Raw genomic sequence first — 27,920 nt, 5'->3', positions numbered from 1 at the left:
ACTCAGTCCTATTTTAACATGCACTTCCAAGTATTCCACGATCTCATCTTTAATAATGGACTCAAAAATCTTACCAATGACCAAAGTCAGGCTAACCGGCCTATAATGCCCCGTCTTCTGCCTCCCTTCTGAAACAGCGGTGTTTCATTCGCCTCTTCCAGCCCTCTGGGACCCTTTCTGCCTCCAGTGATTCCTGAAAGGTCACCACCAATGCCTCCACAATCTTCTCAGCTGTCTCTTTTAGAACCTCGGGGTGTAGTCCATCCGGAGAAAGTGATTTATCCACCTTCAGATCTTTCAGTTTCCCAAGAACCTTCTCCTTAGTGATGGCCACTGCACTCACCTCTGCCCCCTGATTCTTCTGGAGCTCTGGAATCCCACTCGTATCTTCCACTGTGGAGACTTGGGTCACAGTCTGTACCGATTCTGCACGTTTTCCCCGTGTCTGCGTGCGTTTCCTCCGGGTGCTCTGGTTTCCTCCCACAAGTCACGAAAGACGAATTGTTAGGTGATTGGACATTCTGAATTCTCCCTCTGTCTACCCGAACAGGTGCCGGAGTGTGGCGACTCGGGGATTTTCACAGTAACTTCATTGGAGTGTTAATGTAAGCCTATTGGTGACAATAATAAAGATTATTATTATTCAGTAGAGAAGATGTGTGGAGAGATTAGTTCAGTTCATAAGAGGGTGGTTTAGGAGTGTGGTAACAGCGGGGAAGAAGCTGTTTTGAATCTGTTAGTGCGTGTTCTCAGACTTTTGAATTTCTTGCCTGATGGAAGATATATGCGTGTAGGTAGGTTATTTTATGCACAGTTGGGCTTTTTCTCACGAATGGGAAGCTATTTTGTGTCCACCGTAAAGAGCTCCAATTAATCTAACATATTCCCCCCCACCAAGCCCCGCCACCACCAATCTTTTCTGTTCAGTAAACAGAATACTCAAAATATTGGGATAGTTTTTTAATACGAACTGTTATTTCTGGTGTTCTAGTGAAGATGGCACTGTATTCTTTCTATGGCTTTAATATCCTTCCTATATTGGAATGTGACGAATTATGTGATACTCCAATTCTGTCCCAGTTACTGTCTCCTACAAATTCCAAAACACTTTGCTCTTGTATTCATGTAAAACTCAAAATCTCATTTCATTTTCTTTCGTGAACGTCCCTATTTTCAATTCCACCTTTTAGTTGTGCAAATTCATACACCTTTAAAGATTTCTTGCTTTTTGCCTTTTCGGGTACATTTCTGCAGTTTCCATTCACTTAAAATGGATCACTTCACAGTCCTATCTGCTCACTCAGCTCAGCTGTCTTTTTCCTGCAGCACTTTCCTCACATTTTGTCTTGCCGCTGAATTAAGTGTCAATCAATATGATTTGGGAAATTAGCCAGTAGGGCAATGAGCATGGGTCAGAATGACCTCCTGTGCAACTATCTGCTGGTCCCATTGCATTATTAGTAGGAATCCTGATATCTTAACAACATTGTGAAGGGATGTTTAGAAACTAATGTCCATTTTTTTTCTGAGGAGCTTTAATTTGCCGCTATATTTTTTTAATTCACTCACAGGATGTGGACAACGCTGGCTATGCCAGCATTTATTGCTCATCCGGCATTACCCTTGGCGAAAATGGTGGTGAGCTGCCTTCTTTTCTAAAATGGGGCGGCACAGTGGCACAGTTGTTAGCACTGCCGCCTCACAGCTCCAGGGAACAGGGTTCAATCCAGGCCTCTGGTGACTTTGCACTTTCTCCCCGTGTCTGCGTGGGTTTCTTCCAGGTGTTCCAGTTTCCTCCAACGTTCCAAAGAAGTGCAGGTTAGGTGGATTGGCCATGCTAAATTGTCTCTTAGTGTCCAAAAGGTTAGGTGGGTTGTTGGAATAGGGTGGAGGCGTGGGCTTAAGTAGGGTGCTCTCTCCAAGAGCCGGTGTTGACTCGATGGGCTGAATGGCCTCCTTCCACACTGTAAATTCAGTGATCCTTGAACTGCTTTTAGGGAGGGAGTTCCAGGATCTTGACCTGGTAACAGTAAAGGAATGATAATGGTATTGTGCCAAGTCAGGGGTTTGGAGACACAACTTGCAGGTGGTGATGTGCAATACATCTGCTGCCCTTGTTCTTCTAGGGAGTAGAGGTTACTGGTTTGGAGGTGCAGTTATAGGAGCCTACTGCAGTGCATCTTGCATATTGTACACGCTGCCAGTGTACGTTTGCAGTGGAGGGAGGGAATGTTTTTTTGTTGAAGCTGCACTCATCCAGGCAAGTGGGCAGTATTCTATCACACTCCCGACTTGTGTCTTGTAGGTGGTGGACAGGCATTGGGGAGTCAAGAGATGGGTTACTCGCCACAGCATTCCCAGTATCTGACCTGCTCTTGTAGCCACAGTATGTATCTCGCTGGCGCACCCACGTGGCGTACACACAGTTGGCGGCCACATTGGGTTCCCCCTGAACAGTGGGAAACCCCGGAGCGCAGGGGCCTGAGAGAGAGCGGCAACCTTGGCCATTTTGGACGGCCCCCTAGCAAAGGGAAACCCCGGAGTACAGGGGCGTGTCCACCAGGTAAGTATCGGTGATCCCGCAGGACCTGAGTCAGAAACCCCCCACCAGGATTGTTATCTGGAATGTAAGGGGACTCAACGGCCCGGTGAAAAGATCCAGAGCCTTTGCCCACCTAAGAAGCCTGAAAGCAGATATAATCTACCTACAAGAGACGCACCTGAGGGAGAAGGACTGACTGCTGGTAAGGAAGGGCTGGGTGGGACAGACGTACCACCCATGCTACGGGACAAGGGCTAAGGGGGGGGGGGGATAGCAATATTAATTAGCAAAAGGACAAGGTTTACGGAAACCAAGACAGTCACGGACCCAGGGGGACAGTACGTCATGGTCAGCGGAGTCCTGGAAGGGGCACCGGTTGTACTGGTAAATGTGTACGCTGCCAACTGGGACGGCACAGAATTCATAAAGAAGACCATGGTGGAAATCCCCGACATTGACAGAATGGAGTCCCCTAGCTGTTGCCCGGCCACCCTCTCTCCCCTATCTCTGCTTGCCTTGTGGGCTATGATCTCTCCTCTAATCACGGCCTTCAATGCCTCCCAAAACGTGGAGGGTGAGACCTCCCCGTTATGGTTGTTACTAACGTAATCGCCTATGGCCCGCGATATTTTTTGGCAGATTGCCTTGTTGGCCAGGAGGTCCGTGTCCAGCCTCCACGTGGGGCGCTGGGCCCGGCCTGTCTTCAAACTCACATCCATATAATGTGGTCGGTTTGGGCTAGGAGCGGGATTCACCGCCTGGGTGAGGCTCCTGTCCAACACTCCCAAAGCGAGTGTCCGAACTAACACCACCAGCTCTGAATCCTTCCAGCTACAGAGAGGAACAAGACAGGGCTGCCCCTTGTCCCTACTCTTGTTCGCGCTAGGATCGGACCCCTGGTGATAGCCCTGCGGGACGGGACGCAAAAAGTTGGAAGGGAATCTGGAGAGGAGAGAGAGCACAGAGTCTCACTCTATGCAGATGACCTGCTCCTCTATGTCTCGAAGCCACAGGAGGGACTGAAGGCAATACTGCAAATACTGAAAGAGTTTGGCACCTTCTCAGGTAACAACTTAACCTAGGCAAAAGCGAGGCATTCCCAGTGAACCCAAAAGGGGGAGGGACAGAGCTGAAGGAGCTCCCGTTTAAAACGGCCCAGAACAGATTCAGTTACCTGCGGCTCTGAGTAGCCAAAGACTGGACACAGATCTACAAGTGGAACCTGACCAGCCTGGTGGAGGAAGTAAGAAAAGACCTTGAACGGTGGGGCTCACTCCCACTCTCCGTGGCAGGGAGAGTGCAGACGATCAAGATGAACGTACTGCCAAGGTTCCTCTTCCTATTTAGATCCATCCCAATCTTCATCCCCAAGGCCTTTTTCCAAAACATAGACAGTGTAATCATGGTGTTTTGTGTGGGGGCGGTAAGAACCTGACACTGCAAAGAGGAAAAGTCAGAGGGGGCCTGGCTCTACCGAACCTACAATACTCCCACTGGACAGCAACAGCAGAAAAAGCAAGGGAATGGGTCCAAAAATCCGACACAGATTGGGTACAAATGGAGGAGGCATCCTGTAAAGGAATGACCCTCCGGGCCCTGGCCACAGCAGCACTCCTACCCTCCTCAACAAGGTACACAACGAGTCCAGTTGCAGCGGCCATGCTGAGAATGTGGGCCCAGTTGAGACAGCACTCCGGGATAACCAAAATGTCTCCCCATGGCCTCCATCTGCGGCAATCACAGTTTATCCCCTAGCTATGCTAGATACCACGTTCAAAAGATGGAGGCAGGATGGGGGCACACTGACGGTCGGGGACTTCTACGTCGGGCACAGATTGGCGACACTGGATGAACTGACGAGGAAGTGGAAACTAGCAAAAGGACAGCAATTGAGACCTCCAAATAAAACATTTCCTCCACAAAGAGACAGTAAGGTACACCGGGGCCCCAGAAAACACACTACTAGAGGACCTGATAGGCACAATCAGCGAGAAGTGGGGGCTGTGTGGGAAAGTATACGAACAGCTACTGGACAGAGCTCGAACATTGGACGAGACCAGACAAAAATGAAATGAAAATCGCTTATTGTCACAATTAGGCTTCAAATTAAGTTACTGTGAAAAGCCCCCAGTCGCCACATTCCGACGCCTGTTGTGGGAGGCTGGTATGGGAATGGGAGGACGAACTGGGGACAGAGGTAGGATGGGGTCTCTGGAGCAAAGCGCTGAGCAGGGCGAACTCCACCTGCGTAAGGCTAAGCCGAATGCAGCTCAAAGTGGTGCACAAAGCACGCCTGACCAGAACCCGAATGAACAGGTTCTTCCGGAGGTGGAACAGAAATGTGAGTGGTGCCAGAGGGCCTGGCCAACCACACCCACATGTTTTGGGATTTCCCCAAGCTTGCTGGGTTCTGGACAGCCTTCTCTGAGGCAATGTGCAAGGTTGTGGGGGTGAGGGTGAAGCCATGCCCAATAGTGGCAATCTTCGGGGTATCGGAGCAGCCAGAGTTACACATGGGGAAGGGGGGGCCAATATCCTTGTTTTTGCTTCCCTAATCGCACGCCGGAGAATCCTACTCAGCTGGCATTCGGCAGCACCACCCAAAGCTGCAGACTGGCTCGCTGACCTCTCAGAATTTCTCCACCTGGAGAAGATTAAATATGCCATCCGATGGTCAGAGGAAGGCCTCCTGGATACTTGGGGGAAGTTCGTCGGCCTGTTCCAAAACCTGTTCGAGGCCAGCAACGAGGAGTAAGCTAGGGGGGAAAAAAAGGATGAGGAACCAAAGGACTGCATGGGCTGAGAGGGGCGCAAGGAAGGTGGGGAAAGCACAAGAGAAGAGGAAGGATGCTGAAGCCAATGCGGGGTGGCGTGTGGGTGCTGGGGGGAGAGATCCAGAGGGTAACAAAATGTACATAGAGTTAGTTAAATGAAGGACAAATTGTCATTTGTCAGCCCAAGCCTGGACATTGTCCATGACATGCTACGCTACATGGATTGCTTCAGTATCTGAGGAGTTGCGATGATGCTGAATGTTGTGTAATCATCAGTGAATATCCCCACTTCTGAAATTATGCAGGAAGGTCTTTGATGAGGCAGCTGGAGATGGTCGGATGGTACTGTGTTGAAGAATTCCTGCCGTGATGTTCTGGGCCTGAGATAATTTACCTCAAATAACTTCTGCCATCTGGTTTGCCATCAAGGTGGACCATTAGAAATATCAGCTGTCACAGGAATTTAGTGGAACTAATTGTTTTGGGAACACTGTGTATTGAGGTGAAATATGACATTGCTTGATATAACAGTGCATGGATCAGAAAACATACTCGCCTCTGTCCCAGCAATATGTGTTTGTGTTCTTGAGTTTTCATTATCAACCCATGTGAGCTTTTCCATTACCCACACCATTGACACTTGTGGCTCCAGAATATCAGTTGATCAAATTTACAGTTTTGTGCTGAGAAGTTAAAGTTGCATAAAGCAACCCTTGGTCAACCCTTGAAGCTGACGGGAACTTGGGGAACAGGAGTCAGCCATCCAGATCCTCGAGCCTGTTCGGTGAGATCATGGCTGATCTTTAGCCTAATTCCTTCCATCTACGTTGTTTCCATATCCCTTGTTATGTTGCAAGGAGTCGAGTAACGATATAGGTGGAGTTTAGAAACTTGATGTGAGCAACCAGAAGACCAAGTCTTGATTAACACGCGTGAAGGCACGGAGCCAAGTTCATGGTTGTATAAATGGAAAAAGGGCTCATGTTACCGAGGCAGGTTCTCATATCGTCCATAGTCCGATTCCAGAGTGGGTTCGTTGTCTTGTCCTGGTAACCCACAAAGCACACAGCAAGTAATTCACACAGGATTCCAACATTTTCCTCGCTTCTGTTGTTTACTATTGCTTGGTGATCTACATGTATAGTTTATCTAAGGGTTTGCAGCTGAACTTCATCCCCAAGATTGATGTGGGCTCACTTCCAGGTTGAATGTCGCCCGTTCCTTCTGGGATTACCAGTGGTCATTCTTGAGTAAGGCCTGGCTGTACCCGGTGGTCATCTTGAGTGAGGGACGGACATGATTTAGAAAATGGAGGAGCAAGTATCGGAAAGATCACCCATCCAGCACCTGTCCCCTTGTGACATCGCATCCTCAATAGCCTTGATCTCAATTAGTTGGTTTTGACAGTGGGTTCTACTCCAATCACCCTTTGTTTCCTAATAACTTAAAAAATCAGAGACAATCCCTTTTGCTCACCTGTCCCTCCCACCAATGGACAAGTTTGTCTCTATCTACCCTATCAGTGCCTTTCAAAATCATGAAAACCTTGTTGTATATTTTAGGGAATCCGAAGACCATAGAAACAATGGAGCAGAAGTCGGTCATTCGGCCCATCGAGTCTACTCTGTTGTTCAGCTCGATCATGACCCAAATTTTTTATTCCTCTCTGGCTACGGTGGAGGTACCAGAGGACTGGAGAACAGCTAATGTGGTCCCACTATTTAAGAAAGGTTGTACAGACAAGCCAGGGAACTACAGACCAGTGAGCCTCATGTCAGTGGTTGTGGAACTAGTAGAGAAGATTCTGAAGGAGAGATTCTATGGAGAGGCAAGGTTTGATCAGTGATATTTTGATCGTGATCAGTGATCATGGCTTTGTCAGAGGGATGTCATGCCTAACAAATTTGATTGCATTTTTTGAGCATGTGACTAAGTGTGTAGTTGATGTAGTTTACATGGGTTTCAGCAAAACCTTTGTCAAGGTCCCACATGGAAGATGTATTCAGAAGGCAAATGCACATGGGTTACAGGTGATTTGATGAGATGGATTCATAATTGGCTTAGCGATAGGAGACAGCGGGTGAGGACAGATGGTTGCTTTAGTGTCTGGAACCCAGTAACAGTGGCGTAGCACAAGGTTCCATGATGAGCCCCCTATTGTTTGTCATTTATATAAATGACATAAATGACTTTGGGGGGACGGGGATCAGTAAGTTGCGGATGACACAAAGATTGGTCAGTAAGGTTGAGTGTCTTGGGTTTCAGGGAGATATCGTCAGGATGATCAATGGGCGGATAAGTGGCAGATGGAATTTAACCCTGAAAAGTGTGAGGTGATACACTTTGGAAGGAGTAATTTAACACTGAGGTATACTATGGAATGTCTAACACTGGGAAGTTCCAAAGAACAAAAGGACCTTGGTGTGTTTGTCCATAGATCTCTGAAGGCAGAGGGCAGGTTAACAGGATGGTGGAAAAGACATATGGGATGCTCTCTTTTATCAATCAGGGCATAGATTACTAAAGTAGGGAAGTCATGATGGAGCTGTATAGAACTTTGGTGGGCCCAGGGCTGGATTTTGAATTTGATTTTGAAGTACTGCAATTCTGGTCTCGACAGTAAAGGAAGGATGTAATTGCACTGGAGCGGGTGGAGAGAAGATCCACCAGAATGTTGCCTAGGATGGACCAATTAAGTTATGAAGAGAGGTTGGATAGGCTTGGGTTGTTTTCTGTGGAGCAGAGAAGACTGAGGGGTGACCTGACTGAGATATACAAGATTGGGAGGGGCGTGGATAGGGAGCAGCTGTTCCCCTTGGTTGAAGGATCAGTGACAAAGAACAATACAGCACAGGAACAAACCCTTCGGCCCTCCTATACCAATCATGATACCAACCTTGGCCAAAATTCTCAGCATTTCCTTATGCCTTATCCCTCTATACCCATCCTATCCATGTGTTTTTCAAGATGCCTTTTGAACGCCGTTAATGTATCTGTTTCCACAATCTCCCCTGGCACCGTGTTCCAGGCACTCGCCACCTTCTGCGTAAACAAAAAAAAACCTGCCTCACACATCTCCTTTAAACGTTGCCCCATTGACCTTAAATCTATGCTTCCTGGTGACTGACCTTCCACCCTGGGAAAGAGTGCCTGCCCATCCACTCTGTCCATGCCCCTCATAATCCTGTAGACCTCTATCAGGTCACCCCTCAACCTCCGTCTTCCTAATGAAAATAGTCCAAGTCTATTCGGCCTCTCCACATAGCTAACACCCTCCAGACCAGGCAACATCCTGGTGAACTTCCTCTGCATCCTCTCCAAAGCCTCCACATCACTCCATGAGGGGACACAACTTCAAAGTGAGGAGTGGGAGGTTTAGGGGGGATTTGAGGAAAAACCTTTTACCCAGAGAGTGGTGACGGTTTGGAATGCGCTAGGGGTGGTAGAGGCAGAATGCCTCCCATCCTTTACAAAGTACATAGATGAGTACTTGGCATGCCATAACATTCAAAGCTATGGACCAAGTGCTGGCACGTGATTTAGGTGGTCAGGTCAGGGCCTTTCATGCGTCAGTGCAGACTCGATGGGCCGAAGGACCTCGTCTGCACTGTAATATTCTGTGATTCTGGTCAAATATGATAGCCCTCAATTCCCTTTCCCGCCTTAACCCCATACCCCTTGATTCCCATACTAATTAAAAATCTGTCTGTCTCATCCTTGAACATATTTAATCCAAGTCTAGTTTATGTAATCTAGTTTCACAATTTAACCTTTGGAAACCGAGTAACACTCTGATGAATCTTTGCTGCACTAATTTCAAAGCTACTATATCCTTTCTAAGGTACAGTTCTCAGACTGTACACAATATTCTACTTGCAGTCTAATCCAGCTTTGTATACTTAGCTCTCTCGTGAAAGGAACCTTTGATCATCTTGGTCGAATAAAAAGTGCTGGGAGATAATTGATCTGGAGCTTCTACCTGTGCTTGATTATTTTGGAGCATTTGCCAAAGTAAATTAATTTTAAGTATTCTTATTACTATTTTTTACTATTTTTAAACCTGTTAAACTTTGAACTGATTTTGAAAACCAACATTAGTAATTGTTATGCATGTGGGTTTACCATTGGTGACCTATAGCTAAGGACTCTGGTCCGGCGAGCCAGGAAATTGCGTGACTAAGGAGCAAAATTCTGGATTGAAATGACTTGTTCACATGTGACAACTCTTGCCTGTTAATGCTTACCTTGCATGGATTGCCACATGATTTCTGCTTCCCCATCTTCTGAGTGTATTGGGGGTTTTTTTGGTCAATTCCCTACGATTTCTTCAATGACTTTTGCAATGATATTTAACCGTGCAGGGATCTGCAGTTTATGTGCTGTGTAAGGAAGACCAAGGTAATTTTCAGTGATCTATGTTTGTCTTGTTAAAAATTAGAAATAAGGTATATATTTAAGTGGGTTCAATATTGTGTTTTTGTGACAGACCAATAAACATCTAGTTGGATTCATCTTAAACAAAGGTGTTCGCATGCATGGGGGTAGATCTCAAACTGTTTTCCAAGTGTTTACAGCATGAAAAATAAACATGAGTTGAGAAATAATGAGCTGTTGCTTAGTAGCCAGAGGCACCTTTAGGGTCGGAAGGCTTAAGTTGTTAGGGTACTGGGCCAGACGCCACTTTTTTTGTTAGGGTACTGGTCGAGAAACCCAAGCAATTTTCCAATTTGTAAAACTGTGAGGAAAGGATACTTCACCCAGGAGTGATGACTCTGACCAATAGGTATCTTTTATGTTAAAACAAACTTTAATTTGAATACAGAATTAACCACAATAACATCAAAGAAATAGCTTTACAATTTTCAGTTAAACAGTTCTTAACATATAAGGGAAAAACTTAAACTTACTATCTGTGCCTGTCACCAATTTCAGTGAAGCAACCCAATGCAGTTCAAATGCCACTGAACAAAACAGATTACTTGCTCAGCTGTGGAGATAGGATCTCTATCTGAAACTTTCAGGAGCAGATCCAGTCTGCTCAATCTAACGGTATTTGGCAAAACAGTTGTTCAACTTAAAATCCTACAACAAACTGCAAAACTACAGACAGACATGGCTCCTCCCATTAATTACATCACCTGTATCCCACTAAATTCCATAGGCTGCGTAGCTTGAATTAAATACAATCCCTCAAATTAACTACACTCCATGCTATCAAAACATTAGTCTATTAGCCTTTTATCTGTAATCAAGTGGGTGGTTGGGATGAATGAATGATTACTTCACTCTTTTTTATGACTGCAGTAAGAAGTCTTACAACACCAGGTGAAAGTTCAACAGGTTTATTTTGAAACACTAGCTTTCGGAGCACTGGTCCTTCCTCAGGTGAATGAAGAGGTAGGTTCCAGAAACATATGTAGGCAAAGTTAAAAATGCAAGACGATACTTTGAATGCGAGTCTTTGCAGGTAATTAAGTCTTTACAGGTCCAGATGGAGCAGATTAAAAAGTTGTGAATTGTCTCGAGCCAGGACAGTTGGTAGGATTTTGCACACCCAGGCCAGATGGTGGGGAGTGAATGCAATGCAACATGAATCCCAAGGTCCCGGTTGAGGCCGTACTCGTTTGCGGAACTTGGCTATAAGTTTTTGCTTGGCAATTCTGCGTTGTCGCGTGTCCTGAAGGCCACCTTGGAGAATGCTTACCCGAAGATCAGAGGCTGAATGCCCTTGACTGCTAAAGTGTTCCCCGACTGGAAGGGAACAGTCCTGCCTGGAAATTGTTGTGCGATGTCCGTTCATCCGTTGTCGCAGCGTCTGCATGGTCTCACCAATATACCACGCTTCGGGACATCCTTTCCTGCAGCGTATGAGTTGGACAACGTTGGTCGAGTCGCACGAGTATGTACCACGTACCTGGTGGGTGGTGTTCTCACGTGTAATGGTGGTACCCATGTTGATGAGCTGGCACGTCTTGCAGAGATTGCCATGGCAGAGTTGTGTGGTGTCGTGGTCGCTGTTCTGAAGGCTGGGTAGTTTGCTGTAAACAATTGTTTGTTTGAGGTTGCGTGGTTGTTTGAAGGCAAGTAGTGGGGGTGTGAGGATGACCTTGGCAGAGTGTCCGTCATCATGGATGATGTGTTGAAAGCTGCGAGGAAGATGTTGTAGTTTTTCCGCTCCGGGGAAGTATTGGATGACGAAGTGTACTCTGTCGGTTGTGTCCCATGTTTGTCTTCTGAGGAAGCCGGTGTGGTTTTGTGCTGTGGCGCATTGGAAAAGTCGATCGATGAGTTGAGCGCCATATCCCGTTCGTACAAGGGCTTGTTTCAGTATCTGAAGATGTCTGAGAAAATGAAAGAAAAATAGTTTTTGCTTTTGAGAACATAGGTAAGTTTATATAATGCTTGTTATAAGTAGAATAATCTTTCTCATTTCTCATTGGATTGACAGGTACAAATGATATTAAGAGAAAGATTCTGCCACCATCTCCCTGGCAAACCTTTTGGAGTAGAAGCTCAGTACAAGTAAGTGATACTTGCCTGAATCAGCCGCATTGTAGTATTCTTCATTGATACTTTTTTTGTGTAGGCATCACTGGCAAAGCCAGTATTTATTGCTTATCCCTAATTGCCCTTGAGAAGGTGGAGTGTGTAAAACCTTGAAATATTTCAGGTCTTTGTGGCATAGGTGCACACACAGTGCTGCTAAGTAAGGAGTTTGATCCCGCAACAGTGGAAAAAAATGGCATTATATTCCCAAGTCAAGGTGGCGTGTGCCATGGAGAGGAACGTTCAAGTGGTGTGGTCCCATCTGCTCCCCTTGCCCTGCTAGGCGGTGGAGGTTGAGACTTTGGAAGGTGCAGCTGAAGAAAACATGGCAAGTTGCTGCAATACATCTTGTAGATTGCTTGTTCCACAGCTGTCGTGTGCTGGTGTTGAAAAGCGTGAATTATTAAGGTGGTGATAGATGGGTGAAAAATCTGCCCTCAACTCCTTCCACTGATCACTTGACTTTAAATCCACACCTTCTGGGTATTGACCTCTCCACACGAATAGAAATATGCCCTCCCTATCAACTCCACCTCGTCCCCTCATAGTTTTGTGCACCTCAACTAAATCTCCCTTCGACTTCTCTGCACCAAAGAAAATAGGCCCAGCCTATCAAATCTTTCCTAAGAGCTTACATTTTGCTTCCTGGCAGCATCTTTGTAAATTTCCTATGTACATGCCCGCTCTAGTGTAATTGCAACCTTCCTATATCCCAGTAACCAAAACTGTACATAATACTCTACTGTGGCCTAACTCGTATTTCATACGATTCCAGAATAACCTCCTCACTCTTAGATTCTGTGTCTCAGCGAATAAAGGAAAGTATCCTATATGCCTCTTTGCTGCCTCTAACGTGGACATGGCATTCCTGTGTATTTCCAGCATTTTCCTATTTTAATTCTGTTGCACCATCACGTCAGTGAATTAAAGGCAGACATAACCATCCATTATAAATGCTAATTCTTGATCAGTTCAAAATGTTTCTGTCTCATAGATTTCAGTACGTTCCCCACAATTTATTAAAATAAGTGTTTATTAGACAGTTTCAAGCAGCTTTTCTATTTTGAAACACACATTGAATGTTTTATATAAGTATTCAAACAAATGTTGAAAGGCATTCAGCAGCATATAAGAATATGGAATTTTGCAGTACATTCGCACAGATAAGGAAACCAGGTATATCATAAGATTTTGTCATCTATTCAGAATATTCCTAGTTCATGTACATTTTTAGATTTGTTAAGAACACAGCAGTAGGCCATCTCGCCCTTCGAGCCTGCTCTACTATTCAGTAAGTTCATAGCTGATATGGCTGTGGTCTCTGCTCCACTTTCCTATCTCTTGCCACCCCACATAACCCTTGACTCCCTTGCCTAACAAAAATCTGTCTAATTCTGTGTTGTTTTGCTGTTTTCCAGAAATTTGATGGATCTTCTAAAACAAACAGCTGTTCATGGGGAGAGCAACTCTGTCCTAATTGTTGGTCCCCGAGGAGCAGGAAAGACTATGGTATGTTGTTGTGTGACAATGCTATATCAAGGGTCGGGGAGTGGGGTTGGAGTGAAACAATCGTGGTCACTCTGACTGGTTGTAAAAGAAACAATCCTCCAGCCCTGACCCCGTCATGCTCCCCATGGCCCCTCAAACCCTCCATGCCAAACTATTCCCCTCTACCCGTCCCATGATTCCTTGTACCCTCCATGCTAACAAATACCCAGCCCCCAAGGCCCTTTATAGCTCTAATGCCAAATTAGTGCCAATTCTCCATGCCCTGTAATCACCACCCTTTGCCCTTACAATTTCCATATCAACTCATCCAATATCTACCATAGGCAGACTTCATGACCCGTGCTGAGAATAAATAAAGTTCCAAGAGGATGTTGATAATTTCCCTGTTTTTTAAAAATAGGCTCTCATTCATAAAGCCCCATTCACTACATTTATAGCCCTTCAAGTGCTTAATCCCTATAGCCAATAACCTCTGGACAGAAATCCAACACTCTATATCAAACTTTTTTGCTGTTTTTGAAATGCGGTTTCTGCTGACCAAAAAAATATGTCTGATACAAGTCACATGACCGCAGGATTGGCCCTTAGTTTTTTGGAGACTGCCAATTAGAGTTACAAGAGCAAAACAATTTCTATCTTCTCCTCATCATGGAATCTTACCCCAATTGTAAATATAGTATGATCATGAAACTAGGAGACTAGCAGATGCCTGCAGAGCTGTTAACAGATTCATCTCACACATAGGACTGGTCATCTCACACATAGGACTGGTCAGGTCCATTTCAAAATGGGACCATTAAGGGGACAATGGATGTAATTTGCATCTTAATAAACTTGCCTCCCTTGAGGGGTGTGTCTCCCGAGACAATGACATTCTGTTGCAAGGCCCTCAATATGGATCTTTGAGAAGCTAGTGGTTGGGACATCATCGGTCCTGAAATGAAAGATAGTTCCACACACTGGGTAAACATCCCTTTTGAAATTGTGGAGAAAGAAGGCACATGACTCGAGCAATCATTTTGAAATCTTTTTATTCCTTTTGAGAACTGGGAAACACATAGTCTGCTGCTAACATCCAACCAATAAACACCAATAAGCAGATCTCCAGGCTGAACAATAGTCTGCTCCTTGAAACCTTACATAAACTGCTGGTTTCGGAAAATGTGCAGTTTGCTTTTTGAAAGAAAAATTCAAAACCCCTTCTGCTCATGGACAGTTGGTGAAAGGAAATAAGTTCTGGTTGTTCCTTTCTCCCATCCATAACACTTAAATGGAAAATTTGTTCAGTGGTTAATCTTTATGAGAACAAGTGTTTGTATTAATAGCCCAAACCCCTTGTATGCCTTCTGCACTGTAAATTCTATGATAATCTATGATGCCAGTAAAGGGGTACATCCTGGCAGTAACACTCCACCGACCAGGATGTCCCTCGAACCCACTCTCCAGGAAACTCCAGCATACGCACTGCCCTCTTTGGCCAGGCGCCGTGTCCACACATGTCACCAGATAGAAACCCACCCCATAAAACTGCCGGCTGGTATCTCATTATGTCCTTTCTGCATCCCCAAGGCTAAAGCGGGCCATAATTTAATGGGTGTGTCGGAAGACGGGCGGAAGCATGCTAAAGAAAGGGGCACGGAACCCGCTGGACCTCCTGAAAGGGAGGCGCTGGAACATTGTAGGCCTTCTGAATCATGCCCCCCCCCCCCCCCCCCCCCCCCCCCCCCCACCTCTTGACACCAGCGCATCTGATGGGCAGCAGACAGGACCCATGCCCAGGCCTCCGGTGGATGGCTGCCAAGGATGGTATCACCAAGAGGGCGAGACATGCAGCAGGCCACCCTCACTCCTGATGTGCAATCTGGGGGCATGCTTAGAAGGAGCAGGAAGCCACAGAAGATCAGGAAGCTAGACGGCACTTACTGTGAAAAGCCCCTAGTCGCCACATTCCGGCGCCTGTTTGGGTACACCGAGGGAGAATTCAGAATGTCCAAATTACCTAACAGCAAGTCTTTCGGGACTTGTGGGAGGAAACTGGAGCACCCTGAGAAAACCCACGCAGACACAGGGAGAACGTGCAGACTCCACACAGATAGTGACCCAAGTCAGGAATCGAACCTGGTACCCTGGAGCTGTGAAGCAATGGTGCTAACTACTGTGCTGCCCTGGTCAGAGAAAAGGAGACACGATCTGTAAAAATGCAAAATGCACCATTAAAACACTTTCCCACCACCAATCCAATCTGTGTCTCATGGGTGGGAAGATTGGGTTGGGACTGGGTCTTGGAATGCTTGGGCACGGGTGGTGGGGATGGGGAGGAGGTTAAGGGCTCATTGGACCTCTGGATGTCCCGCAGGCACCCCTGCCCCCCCCCTCCCCCCAAAAGAGGTGATAGGCCATGGGGGCCAGAGGGCTCAAAAGCTCTTCCGTCTATAACCCCAAAGCTTGTTCCATCTCCCCCTGCCCCCTCCCCCAAAATAATGTGGCCCATGAGAAGGAATACCCATTGCACAACGAGGAATCATCCGGGCAGACAATGGTATGTTATCCTAAACACGGGTCTCCGACTTTTTCACACAGTGAGGAGCATCAGAGCTCATCTCACAGCGAGTCTTCATTATCCTCTGTGCCGCAGGCCAGACCCGCTGATACTAACTCCACAGGCCCAACATACTGCTGTGATGCTGAGTTAACCCTTGGAGGGAAGGGGTGGGGGGAGGGAGCAGTGGTCATGGGAAGGAGTGAAAGGGGATAGTAGGGGTTGGGGGGGGGGGGGGGGGAGAGGGGGCCCAATGGGACAGAAGGGACTGAGGGTGGGACCATAGTGATGGAGCTGCCAGTCTTTTGGCCTCCTAGTCGGCGAATCAAAAGCTGATCAGGTTCTGTCTGGTTGAATGGCCCTGAAGGACTCATTCCACAGCCTGTTGAGCCAACTCCTGGTCCTTGCCTGGCTCATCATCGACACCATCCTCGTCCAATCAGGCTTGCCGATCTTCCCTGTCTTCCAGCATGTTGTGCAGGACGCAGCAGGCCACCATGTATGACGTACCGATTTGGACAGGGAGTTGAAAAGGGGGCAGGATTCTCCCATCCCGCGGCAGAGTGTTCAAACTGTTGTAAACGCCATCGCGTTTTACGATGGCGTGAACGGGCCGCTACCAGGAGTAATTCTGGCCCCTACAGGGGGCCAGCACTGTGCTGGAGCGGTTCATGCAGCTCCAGCCGCCGATTCAAGTGCAGACTGGGCACCACGGGATCCGCGCATGCGCAGTAGTGCCAGCACCAATGCGCGGTGGCCTCCTTCAGCATGCAGGAGTACAGGCGCTGGCATGTAGGAAAAGAGGCCGGGGGACAGAGAGGCCGGCCCGCCGATCGGTGGGCCCCGATCATGGGCCAGGCCGCATCGGAGGACCCCCCCTACAGGCTGCCACCTGACCCTTGCATGCAGAAATCCCACCGACTGCGAGTAGGTGTGGTTGGCGCCGGTGAGGCTCGTTTTTTTTTTTCACGGCCTATCTGGGCCGGAGAATCTCGTGCCGGCTTCAGGGCGGCGTGGCCCGGTCGCGGGGATTCTCCGGCCCGGCCCAGGACTGGGAGAGTCAAGCCCATGGTTCCTGGGTGGGTCCGGGGTGCATCCACTCACGCCACGCGATACCAATGGGCAGTGGTTGACCGGCTGGGCCTGGAGAATTCACCTGATCTATGCAAGTGGGTTGGCTGATAGTCTCACGAGTGAGACTGTTACTCTGAGAGGGGGCTGTTGCCAGGGAGGTTTCAGCAGCCATCAGTGCATATGCCTTTGTGTAGGGTAGCTCTGTTTCTCTGCTGTGGAGCTGTGCATCTAAGGAGTCCCAACACATGGTGGTCTGACGATTGAGCATGGCCAAGCCCGTCCCCTTCGTTAGACTGCTGATACGTGAGAGTTTCCAGGTGGGCGGGATAGATGGATATCTACATGGTCAGGAGACCTCAGAGCATTTCGTGGATACTGGCAACAGTCAATAGTTTAAACAGTCAGGAACTTGTAAGTAACACCTTAAGGGTAATTTGCTAGTCTTTTGCAAAAACAATGGGAGGTTCAGCCATGGCATCCTAATCTTGAGCGAGGCACCCCGAGTCCACATCCTTGCCACCACATTGATCCCAGCTAGTCACAGAGCTCCAGGCATACCCCCCCCCAGCAAGCCAAAAGACAATGAAAAAGGGACTTGCCTCCTTGCTCTCCTTCAAAGGCTATGGCACCAAGTTGGTAGTGGAGCCAAGAAATGGAATTTACGGAATGTCTAAGATGTTTTTTTGGAGCAGCTTGTGACAGAGCCTACTAGGGAATAGGCAAATCTGGATTTGGTGATGTATAATGAGGCAGACTTGATTAGGGCACTTGAGGTGAAGGAAACCTTAGGGAGCAGTGACCACAATATGATAGAATTTACCCTGCAGTTTGAGAGTGAGAAGCTGCAATCAGATATAACGGTATTACAATTAAATAAGGGTGACTACAAAGGCATGAGGGAGGAGCTGGCCAGAGTTGATTGGAAAAGGAGCCTAACAGGGCAGACAGTGGAACAGCAATGGGGCTGTTTAGCACAGAGCTAAATCGCTGGCTTTGAAAGCAGACCAAGGCAGGCCAGCAGCACGGTTCAATTCCCGTACCAGCCTCCCCGAACAGATGCTAGAATGTGGCGACTAGAGGCTTTTCACAGTAATTTCATTTGAAGCCTACTTGTGACAATAAGCGATTTTCATTTCAATGGCAGGAGTTTTGGGGGTTTATTAGGAAGGCACAACAGAAATTCATCCCAAGGAGGAGGAAACATGCTAAGGGGAGGACAAGTCATCCATGGCTGACGAGGGATGTCAAGGACAGCATAAAGGCTAAAGAAAAAGCATACAAAGTGGCGAGGATTAGTCGGAAAGCAGAGGATTGGGAAGTCTTTAAAAGCGAGCAGAGGACAACTAAAAAAGCAATAAGGGGGGAGAAGATGAAGTATGAGTGCAAACTAGCTAATAATATAAAGGAAGATCGGAAGAGATTTTTTCAATATATAAAAGGTAAGAGAGAGGCTAAAATAGAGATTGGACCATGGAAAATGTGGCTGGAGAAGTAATAATAGGAAACAAAGAAATGGCAGAGGAACTGAATAGTTACTGAATAGTTAGAATACAGATTATGGTATTGAAGGCGGAGCTGTATTCAATTAATAAGAGTGTGCTGCAGGAGTCCTTGTTGTCGAATGTTCCAGGGATGAGTTTAGGGCCAGAGAGATGGCGCCTGCCGCGGTATCTGAATTGCAGTTGACCTAGGCATTCTGGGAGTATGGAGTTGATGTGCCTCATGACCAACCTCTCGAAGCACTTCATTGCGATCGATGTCAGGGCCTCCGGACGGTAGACATTGAGGCATGTTGCCTGGTTCTTTTCTGGCACCGGTATGATGGTAGTCTTCTTGAAGCAGGTGGCGACCTCGGAATGGAGTAGGGATAGTTTGAAGATGTCCGCGAACACATCTGCCAGCTGGTCTGCAAAGGATTTGAGTGTGCGATGAGGGACCCCGTCAAGGCCCGTTGCCTTCCGAGGGTTCACTTTCAAGAAGGCCGATTTGACTTCTGAAGCTGTGACGGTGGGTATGGCTTTGTCCGGAGCTGCTGGGGCAGTTGACAGTGGTTTTATGGTTTCCTGCTCGAACCGAGCATAGAATGCATTGAGTTTATCGAGAAGAAGTGCGCTTCTGCCGGAGATTCTGCTCAGCTTCGCTTTGTAACCCATTATGTTGTTCAAGCCTTGCCACAACCACGAGAGTCTGTGACGTTAGTCTGATATTGTTTTATGTACAGTTCTAATCAGCACATTACAAGAAGGACAAAATTGCTCTGGAGAGAATGCAGAGGAGGTTTACAAGAATGCAGCGAGGGCTTGAAAATTGCAACTGTAAGGAAAGATTGGACAAGCTCGGGTTGTTTTCCTTGGGTGCTGAGGGGATGACCTAATTGAAGTGCACAAAATTGAGAGAATTGATCGGGTAGACAGGAATGACTTGTTTCTCCCATCTGAGAGGTCAATTAACAGGAGGCATAGATTTAAGGTGACTGGTAGAAGGATTATAATCTTTTATTAGTGTCACAAGTAGGCTTACATTAACACTGCAATGAAGTTATTGTGAAAAGCCCCTAGTCGCCTGTTCAGTTACACAGAGGTAGAATTCAGAATGTCCAAATTACCTAACAGCACATCTTTCGGAACTTGTGGAAGGAAACTTGAGCGTCCGGAGGAAACCCATGCAGACACGGGGAGAACGTGAAAACTCCACACAGACAGTGACCCAAAGAGGGAATTGGACTCTGGTCTCTGGCGCTGTGAAGCAACAGAGCTAACTACTGTGCTACCGTGCTGCCCCATAGGGTGTTAGAGGCAACACAAGGAAAAAACTTTTTCACCCAAAAGGTGGTGGTCGACATGACTTCACTGCCTGGATTGGTGGATGAGGCTGAAATGCTGAAGGATTTGGATCTGCTGCTGAAGTGTTGTTACCTGCAAGGCTACGGAACATTAAAATGAGCGGCTAGTTTCTTTTTTTGGCTGGCGCTAACACAAGGGGCTGAATAGCCTCTTTCTGTGCCGTAACTTTTTTATATTGTTCTAAATCTATCGTTTAATGTCTTTTAACATGCTCAGTGATTCAGTTTCCACACCTCCTTATCTCAGCCTTAACAGCCGACCCCTTATTCTGAAACTGTCCCCCCTGGTTCTGGACTCACAGCCAAGGGAAGCATCCTGTCCACATTTCCTCTGTCACAGGCCCTGTAAGAATTTTTTCAGTCTTCTAAATTCTCACGGGCGATTTCCTCAATCTCCCATAGGGCGAACCAGTCTTCCCACGGATTAATCTGGTTGATTTCTGTTGTACTCCTTCCTATGACAAGTGTCGTATAGGCCTGGGGAAACAGGATATTAGCCCTTAGAGCTTCTCCCTGCTGATATGAATTGCTTGAAATTCCTTACATTTATTAGCTTCCATTTTTGGTATTTCTATTTCCATTGTGAAGACGGACACAAAGTATTTGTTTAATGCCTCTGTCGTTTCTTCAATTCCCCATGATAATTTATTTTGTCTCTGCATCGGAGGGATCAATGTTTTCTCAAGCTACTCTCTTCCTTTTTATTTATTTGTAAAATATCCTACAAGCCGTTTTTATATTCCAGGCTAGATCACTCTCATTTGATTTTTGTTTCTCTTTTTATCATCTTTTTGATGCTCCTTTTGCTTTCCATCACACGTCTCATAATCCTCAGACGTAATACTTTTTTTTTGCAACATTGTAAGCCACTTCGCAGACTAATATTACCCTCTTTAGTAAGCCATGGATGGATCTTTCTTGTTGAGTTTTTTGTTCTTGAATAGAATGGGTTTTTTTCTTTGTTTCTTTAGTAAATATTTCCCACTGTTTATTTATCACCATATCTCGTAGTCTTTTTACCTAATCAGCCATATCCGGCTTTCTTCAAATTATATGTAATGGATTTTAAGTTTCAGATTTTTGTTAGTGATTAGAGTGTGTGATTTTCAAACAACGTGGAATTTAATTACATTATGATCACTATTCCCCAGTAGATATTTTACTGCAACGTTACTAATTAACCCTGCCTTATTGCACAGTAATAGATCTAAATAGCTTTATTCTTAGTTGGTTTAACAACATATTTCTCAAGGAAATTGTCACAAAAGCATTCAGTAAACTTGTATTCCAGACTACCTTTCCTAATTTGACTGGTCCAATTGATATGAAGATGAAAGTCACCCGTTCATTCCTGCAGAACACTTTTCTTTAATTAATCTCAAGTGCTCTTACTTGTTTCTGGTACTGAATTTCTATTACTACACAGCAGTTGCTTCAAGTCTACGAATATTATTTCAAGGATGTGGAATCACACGCTTTGTGTTAACTGGGAGTGAGCATGGTGAGCATGGGCGATCACGGTTTTTAGCTACAGCTGAAGTGGTTACACATCTTTGAGATTGCTTTTAAAACATGGTTATTATAGTTACCTACATTTTTGAAATTACTCAATACTACCACTGGGCTTCCAAAGTAATAGATGTCTGCACCCTGCATATCTAGAGTGGACAGTGACTCAGCAGATAAAACTGGCTTGTATTTTTTAAAATCTCCTAAGCATATCATTCTGCTCTTGTGAAATGCTTTACAATCCTAGCTGACCTTCAAAAGAGGTTAAATTCATAGAATAAGACATATTAATGGCTTGTGTGATAAAATTGACCATATAAATACTCTTAATTTCTGCAAAAGTCATAATTTAATTTTATTCTTTTTTTCCTATCATAGACAGCTGTATATGTCCCTGTCTCTATTTGACATTTCTGAATATTTAAATTCCGTCAATTTCTTGCCTCCTTTGCTTTAGCTAGGATGTCTGACTCTCCAGGTTGAGGCCTTTTAGAAAGCAGAACAAATGCTGCTGAATAACATCCCCTGGTATGTGTGCAGAGAAAGGAAAGCATGTGAAGTTGACAATTATTTGCGAAGTTTAAACAAAGAGCATTTGGACCTTGCATTGTGAACACACATCATCCTTTTTGCAGGAGAAACTCTGGTGAATATAACACTAGTAATGTGTCTCTTATGATGAAGTATTTTTTCCCTTGGCTTAATACACAACAAAAATATAGAATCAGGAAGATGCGTTTGCTCAGTAGCCCAAGTGCTTCAGCTGAGGACCTTCGAACAGTTTAGAAGTATATTCCCTTTACAATCACACCAAGATGGACCTCATTATGGGGAGGGTGGATGATAATTTTTTGAAATTAAAATACTATTTCAAGAAATAGCTACTTAAGTAAACCAAATAATGAAGCCAAAGGTTGTGCAAGTGCATTTTTACTGTAGTTTATTGGAATAATATTTATTCCTAACTTTTCATATGCAAACTACTTTTTAATCCTTATCCATATTTAAAAATAAATACAAAGGCAGGTCATCTGGTTGCCCTTCAAAATGTTTGTGTAACAGGAACAATAACCATGCCTGTTTTTAACAAGTCTTTCGTAGTTGCCAACAACTAATATGATTGGGATTTTCAATTCAATTTATTTGAAGGAAATTTTATTGTCATGTAAGAGTGCCTTTAAGAAATGGATGTTTAAGCAATGTACCTTTAAGAAATGCAGTGATGTCAGAGTGTGGGTGGAGCTGGGCTGTTTAGCACACTGGGCTAAATCGCTGGCTTTGAAAGCAGGCCAGCAGCACATTTCAATTCCCGTCACAGCCTCCCCGAACAGGCGCCGGAATGTGGCGACTAGGGGCTTGTCACAGTAACTTAATTGAAGTCTACTCGTGACAATAAGCGATTTTTATTTCATTTCATTTTGAAGTTTTTAGTTTAAGTTTGAGAGAGCAGCTGGAAGGAAAATAGCTGGTCTGGTGATTTCTTCAAATCCAAAGACTATAAATATATTGAATGTAACCTGTTGTGCTCCTATTTTTGAAGGGTTGAAGTTTTTTGGATATTTAAAAGAACAGTTTGCAGGATTGGGTAGTGTTGTATTATTTTTGGGGTTATCTTTGAAGTAAGGGGTGTTAAGAGATCCAATGTTTATTTTAAAAGGTTACGTTGAGTTCATGGAATAAACATTGTTTTGTTTTAAAAACCACGTGTCCATAATTGTAATACCACACCTAGGGAACAAGCCATGTGCTTCGAAAGCAACAATCCATTAAAGGGGGGGGGGGGGGTTGGTTGGATTCCATGATACATTTTGGGGTTCTGAAAACACTTCTCCCATAACATTATCCAATATTTCAAATCTTCAAGTAAGCTAAGTCAACCTTCCTTGGTTTTATAAGGGGAAGTATCCCATTCAAGTAGACTGCGAAAAGAATAATACTCCCAAGTGGAAACCATTGTAATTTGAAATAAAGCCTGAGATGGTAATAAGGAAAAAATACTTGATAGGGAATGGAACAAAATTCAACATGGACTGTCATAGATAACAGAAATCGAACCCTTGCTGTTTCTAATCATAGATACACAGAATTTACAGTGCAGAAGGAGGCTATTCATCTCATCGAGTCTGCACCGGCTCTTGGAAAGAGCACCCTACCCAAGCCCACACCTCCACCCTATCCCCATAACCCAGTAACTCCACCCAACACTAAGGGCAATTTAGCATGGCCAATCCACCTAACCTGCACATCTTTGGACTGTGGGAGGAAACCGGAGCACCCGGAGGAAACTCACACAGACACTGGGAGAACGTGCAGACTCCGCACAGACAGTGACCCAAGCCGGGAATCGAACCTGGGATCCTGGAGCTGTGAAGAAATTGTGCTAACCACTGTGCTACCATGCTGCCCCGTACATAATGTATATCAACGACCTGGATTACGCAGCACAATGCAAACTGATCAAATTTGCAAATGCCCAAACTGCTGGGTGAGTGGAGTGGGTTGAGTGCCTGGTGAAAACTGTTAAATCTAAGGAGGCAGTTAGTTCAATTGCAGCCAAGGATTTCGAGCATGATTGGATTAAAATGTAAGAAGTCTTACAACACCAGGTTAAAGTCCAACAGGTTTGTTTCAAACACGAGCTTTCGGAGCACGGCTCCTTCTTCAGGTGAAGAAGGAGCCGTGCTCCGAAAGCTCGTGTTTGAAACAAACCTGTTGGACTTTAACCTGGTGTTGTAAGACTTCTTACTGTGCTCACCCCAGTCCAACGCCGGCATCTCCACATCAGGATTAAAATGTGTACGTGGTTAGTCTGTTAAGATGGCTTTATCTCGGGAATTGTTAACTTCTTACTTTAGAAGAGATCTTCCTGGAGGCAATGATCTTTTGTTGAAAACACATTTATTTACACACCAGCTATTTTAGAAACGTTAAGGCAGACCAAGGCATAGATGAAGCTATTCCAAGATGCTTCTCAGTCATCATATTTTAAGCACTGTAAGAAGTCTTACAGCACCAGGGTAAAGTCCAACAGGTTTGTTTCAAACACGAGCTTTCGGAGCGCTGCTCCTTCCTCAGGTGAAGGAGCAGTGCTCCGAAAGCTCGTGTTTTAAACAAACCTGTTGGACTTTAACCTGGTGTTGTAAGACTTCTTACAGTGCTTACCTCAGTCCAACGCTGGCATCGCCACATCATCATATTTTAAGTGAGTGACATCATTATAGCATAGCTCCTGATGCAAATGCTCAGTAGCTATTATTAGAGTTAACCCTTTATTCTACATCACCGCCCCAATTTCATTATTGTCACAAACTGTGAATCTCATACACTATTTACCTTTCCATCCAACTCATCCACCCTGCCCAAAACCAAAGGCATGATTCCCAACAGTTTTGGAGGACTTTATCTCCTTGGAAGGCAAATACAATGGAGTGGAATAGGGGCTTCTCACAACAGCTGGCTCCTGGGCTGTGACACTTGAATGTAAAGGTAGTGAAGACGTATCATGAAGAAACTGATAAAAATAGTTTCAAGAGAGAGCCCTCCAGGACTTAATGGTCAGATGTTCTTGAAAAGGAAGATTATCAACTGAAATTTTCCCTTTTCATCAGCTCCTTTGTTACGCATTGGGGAAAGGTCAAATGACTACCTTGCAAAACAAAGCATTTCCAGCACCTATGAAGAACATTACAGCTGTGTCATTCACTGCTGCTGTGACAACAAGAGAAGCATTCAATACCTGAACAAGGAAAAGAAGCAAGAACATTCTTCAAAATATTGCTGGTTTTGAGGAAATATTCGAGGATTTCCCTACTTCTCTTCAGGTAGAAAATTCCTCCTTCTATAGGTAGTGGTGTTACTTCCATGCTTACTGTGACATAACTCCTAACGCACATGCCAAGTAGCCATAATTAGAGTTAACGCTTTACTCTGCAGTTAGGACAGTGAAAAGTGACATTTAATTTGAGTGACAGTGTTATGCAAAGAAAGAAAGTTGAAATGGGTACGGGTGAAGTGAGAAGAGATCCAGGAATTTTAGTAGACTTCAATCAGCATGTTAACTGACTTCACGAAATGTATCTGATCACTTAAAGCAATTAACAAAGTGTATGAATTAATAAATGCCATACAGTAGCTGAAACAGTGGAGTTCCTGCTGGAAACATTCTGCTCACTACTCTAAAGTGCTTTGGTTAGACTAAACCTTGTGTCCGGTTCTGACCATGGGAGACGTTAATGCCCTGTAGGAAGTTCAGGGAATGAAAAGAAAAATTATTTGTAGATTTGAGATTTGCAATAATAATTAAAATAGTAGTCGAGCAAGAGGGTGCATGCTCAAACTGGTGAAGGTAAGTTATACGGGTGTTCAGAAATGCTTCCACATATGTAGCATGCTTTGTAGAGTGGAGACCCAAAGTAATAACACTGAAATTTTCCCAAAAAATGCAGGATACTAATTTTGGGAGCAATGCATTTATTTGTCTGTTCCATCGAGTCATTGAAGTCTACAGCACAGAAAATGTCCTTCTGCCCATCATATTTGCCTAACTATTCCAATCCCATTTTCTAGCACTTGGTCCATTGCCATGCATGCCATGACATCGACTTCTTAATATTTCTTAAATGTTATGAGGGTCTCTGCCTCCAACACTCTTTTTCAGGCAGTGAGTGCCAGACTCCCACCACCCTCTGGGTGAAAATGCTTTTTTCTTGCATCCCCTCTAACCCTCCTGCCCTTTACCTTAAATGAATGCCCTCTGGTCATTGATCCCTCCACCAATGGTAAAGGTTTCTTCCTGTCTACTCTATCTCAGCCCCTCATAATTTTATACCTCTCAATCATGTCCCTCCTCAGTCTCTTCTACTCCAAGGAAAACAGCCGAGGTCTATCCAATCTCTCTTCATAAGTAAAACTCTAAGTAAAACTCTCCAGCCTCGGCAATATCCTGGTAAAAGTTCTCTGCACCCTTTCCAGTGCCATCACATCCCGCTTACAATGTGAATTCCAGAACTGCATACAGTGCTCTAGCTGTGGCCTAACCAATGTTTTATACAGTTCCAGCATAACCTCCCTGCTCTTAAACTCCATGCCTCAGCTGTTAAAGGCAAGTATACCATCTGCCTTCTTAACCACTGTATTCACCTGCCCTTAAGTCACCAGACCTGTGAAATATATCCCGGTTATTAAAGGGAGAAAAAGTGTTGGATCTGAACATCATTTTCTAATTATCTATGGAATTAGGTATGGCATTGGAGTAACATTGTATCATTCTTTGTAAAAAGAGCAAAAGGGACTGCCTGAGTTATTACAGGTAAGTGAGCCTTAGTAGGGGGCAAATTATTGGAAAAATATTGAGGTTTAGTGTCATTCAGAGCGGCATGGATCAACCAAGGAGTGGAACATGGTTGTTAAAGAAAGGTTTGGCAAACTGAGTGGTTCTTTTTTGAGGAGGCCTGATGAGATAGAATGATGATGTAGATTATATGGATTTAAGTCCCACCTGGCAACCTGGTTAGGAAATTAAAAGTTCATGGGATCCAAGAAAAAGTAGCACGTTGGATGTGAAATTGGCTCTGGCAAGAAGCAAAAGGTTATGGTCATTAAGTGTGTTAGTGACTGGTGTTACAATCCAGATAGGGCCCACAACACTTTAAAAAGAAATCCGAATACCTAATTTCATCCAATCGAACTACTCCACAAGATTAATGAAAAACAAAAATCGCTTATTGTCACAAGTAGGCTTCAAATGAAGTTACTGTGAAAAGCCCTCGTCGCCACATTCCGGTGCCTGTTTGGGGAGGTTGGTACGGGAATTGAACCGTGCTGCTGGCCTGCCTTGGTCAGCTTTAAAAGCCAGCTCTTTAGCCCTGTGCTAAACCAGCCCCTATTCTATAGTTGTATAGTTTATCTTGTATAGTTTATCTTGTTTAGCAAAGCACAAACCTTATGATATATGGAATATATCAAAGCAAGTATGGGTAAGTTAACGCTATAACTTACAACTGTGTAAGTTATGCACTCCGGTTTATTTCCTTATTCCACCAAATGTTCTTAAGACACATCACATTAAGACGTGTGGGGCGGCACGGTGGCTAACTTTTCTGATTGCAAATCACATGAGGTCAAAACTGCAACTAAAATCTCCAAGCAAAATTGAAACCAGGGAACCTACCACCCATCTCCATGACGGTATAGCCTTCTCTGGGCTGTTCTCTCCCAACTTTGTGAATTATCCCTCATTTACCATTTATTCTTTGAAGTAAATAAAGTTTTACAACTGTTCAGGTTTTACCAAATGTGTTTAAAAGGTTTAACTCTACCTCCCAAAACAAAAACATCTCTCTGGACTGACCTTTTTCTTACAAGGATTACAGGCGTCGTGTCTCTAGCTTCCGAGCTAAGTAAGTCAACCTGCTGTTTTATAGCTCTCTTCTAACCTTTTAAACATAGAGCTGTAGCATAAGGGTGTGGGCACAGCAAAGGTTAATGTGGAACTGGAGAACAGGACCACCCACAGTATAATGTAGAGGGTCACATGATAGTAGACTGTGCGTGTGTCATAGATTGTGGAATGTGTCAGCTTGGAGA

General features: G+C 45.0%; 1 protein-coding gene across 3 annotated transcripts in view; it reads left to right on the top strand.

Moving 5' to 3' along the window:
- Positions 1–27,920, top strand: part of orc4 (origin recognition complex, subunit 4) — a 104,642-nt gene that overhangs the window by 10,134 nt on the left and 66,588 nt on the right. For 2 of the 3 annotated variants that reach the window (XM_038789972.1, XM_038789973.1), the window contains 2 exons: positions 11,765–11,838; positions 13,281–13,371. In XM_038789972.1, coding sequence (XP_038645900.1) covers positions 11,765–11,838; positions 13,281–13,371 — 165 coding nt within the window. Of the gene's footprint in view, positions 1–11,764; positions 11,839–13,280; positions 13,372–24,943; positions 25,157–27,920 lie in introns of those variants that run through there. The other variant, XM_038789975.1, reaches the window with a different exon arrangement.

The sequence above is a fragment of the Scyliorhinus canicula genome, chromosome 2 (genome assembly GCF_902713615.1).
Source record: "Scyliorhinus canicula chromosome 2, sScyCan1.1, whole genome shotgun sequence".
NCBI lineage: Eukaryota > Metazoa > Chordata > Chondrichthyes > Carcharhiniformes > Scyliorhinidae > Scyliorhinus > Scyliorhinus canicula.
This window is presented reverse-complemented; position numbering and strand designations above follow the sequence as displayed.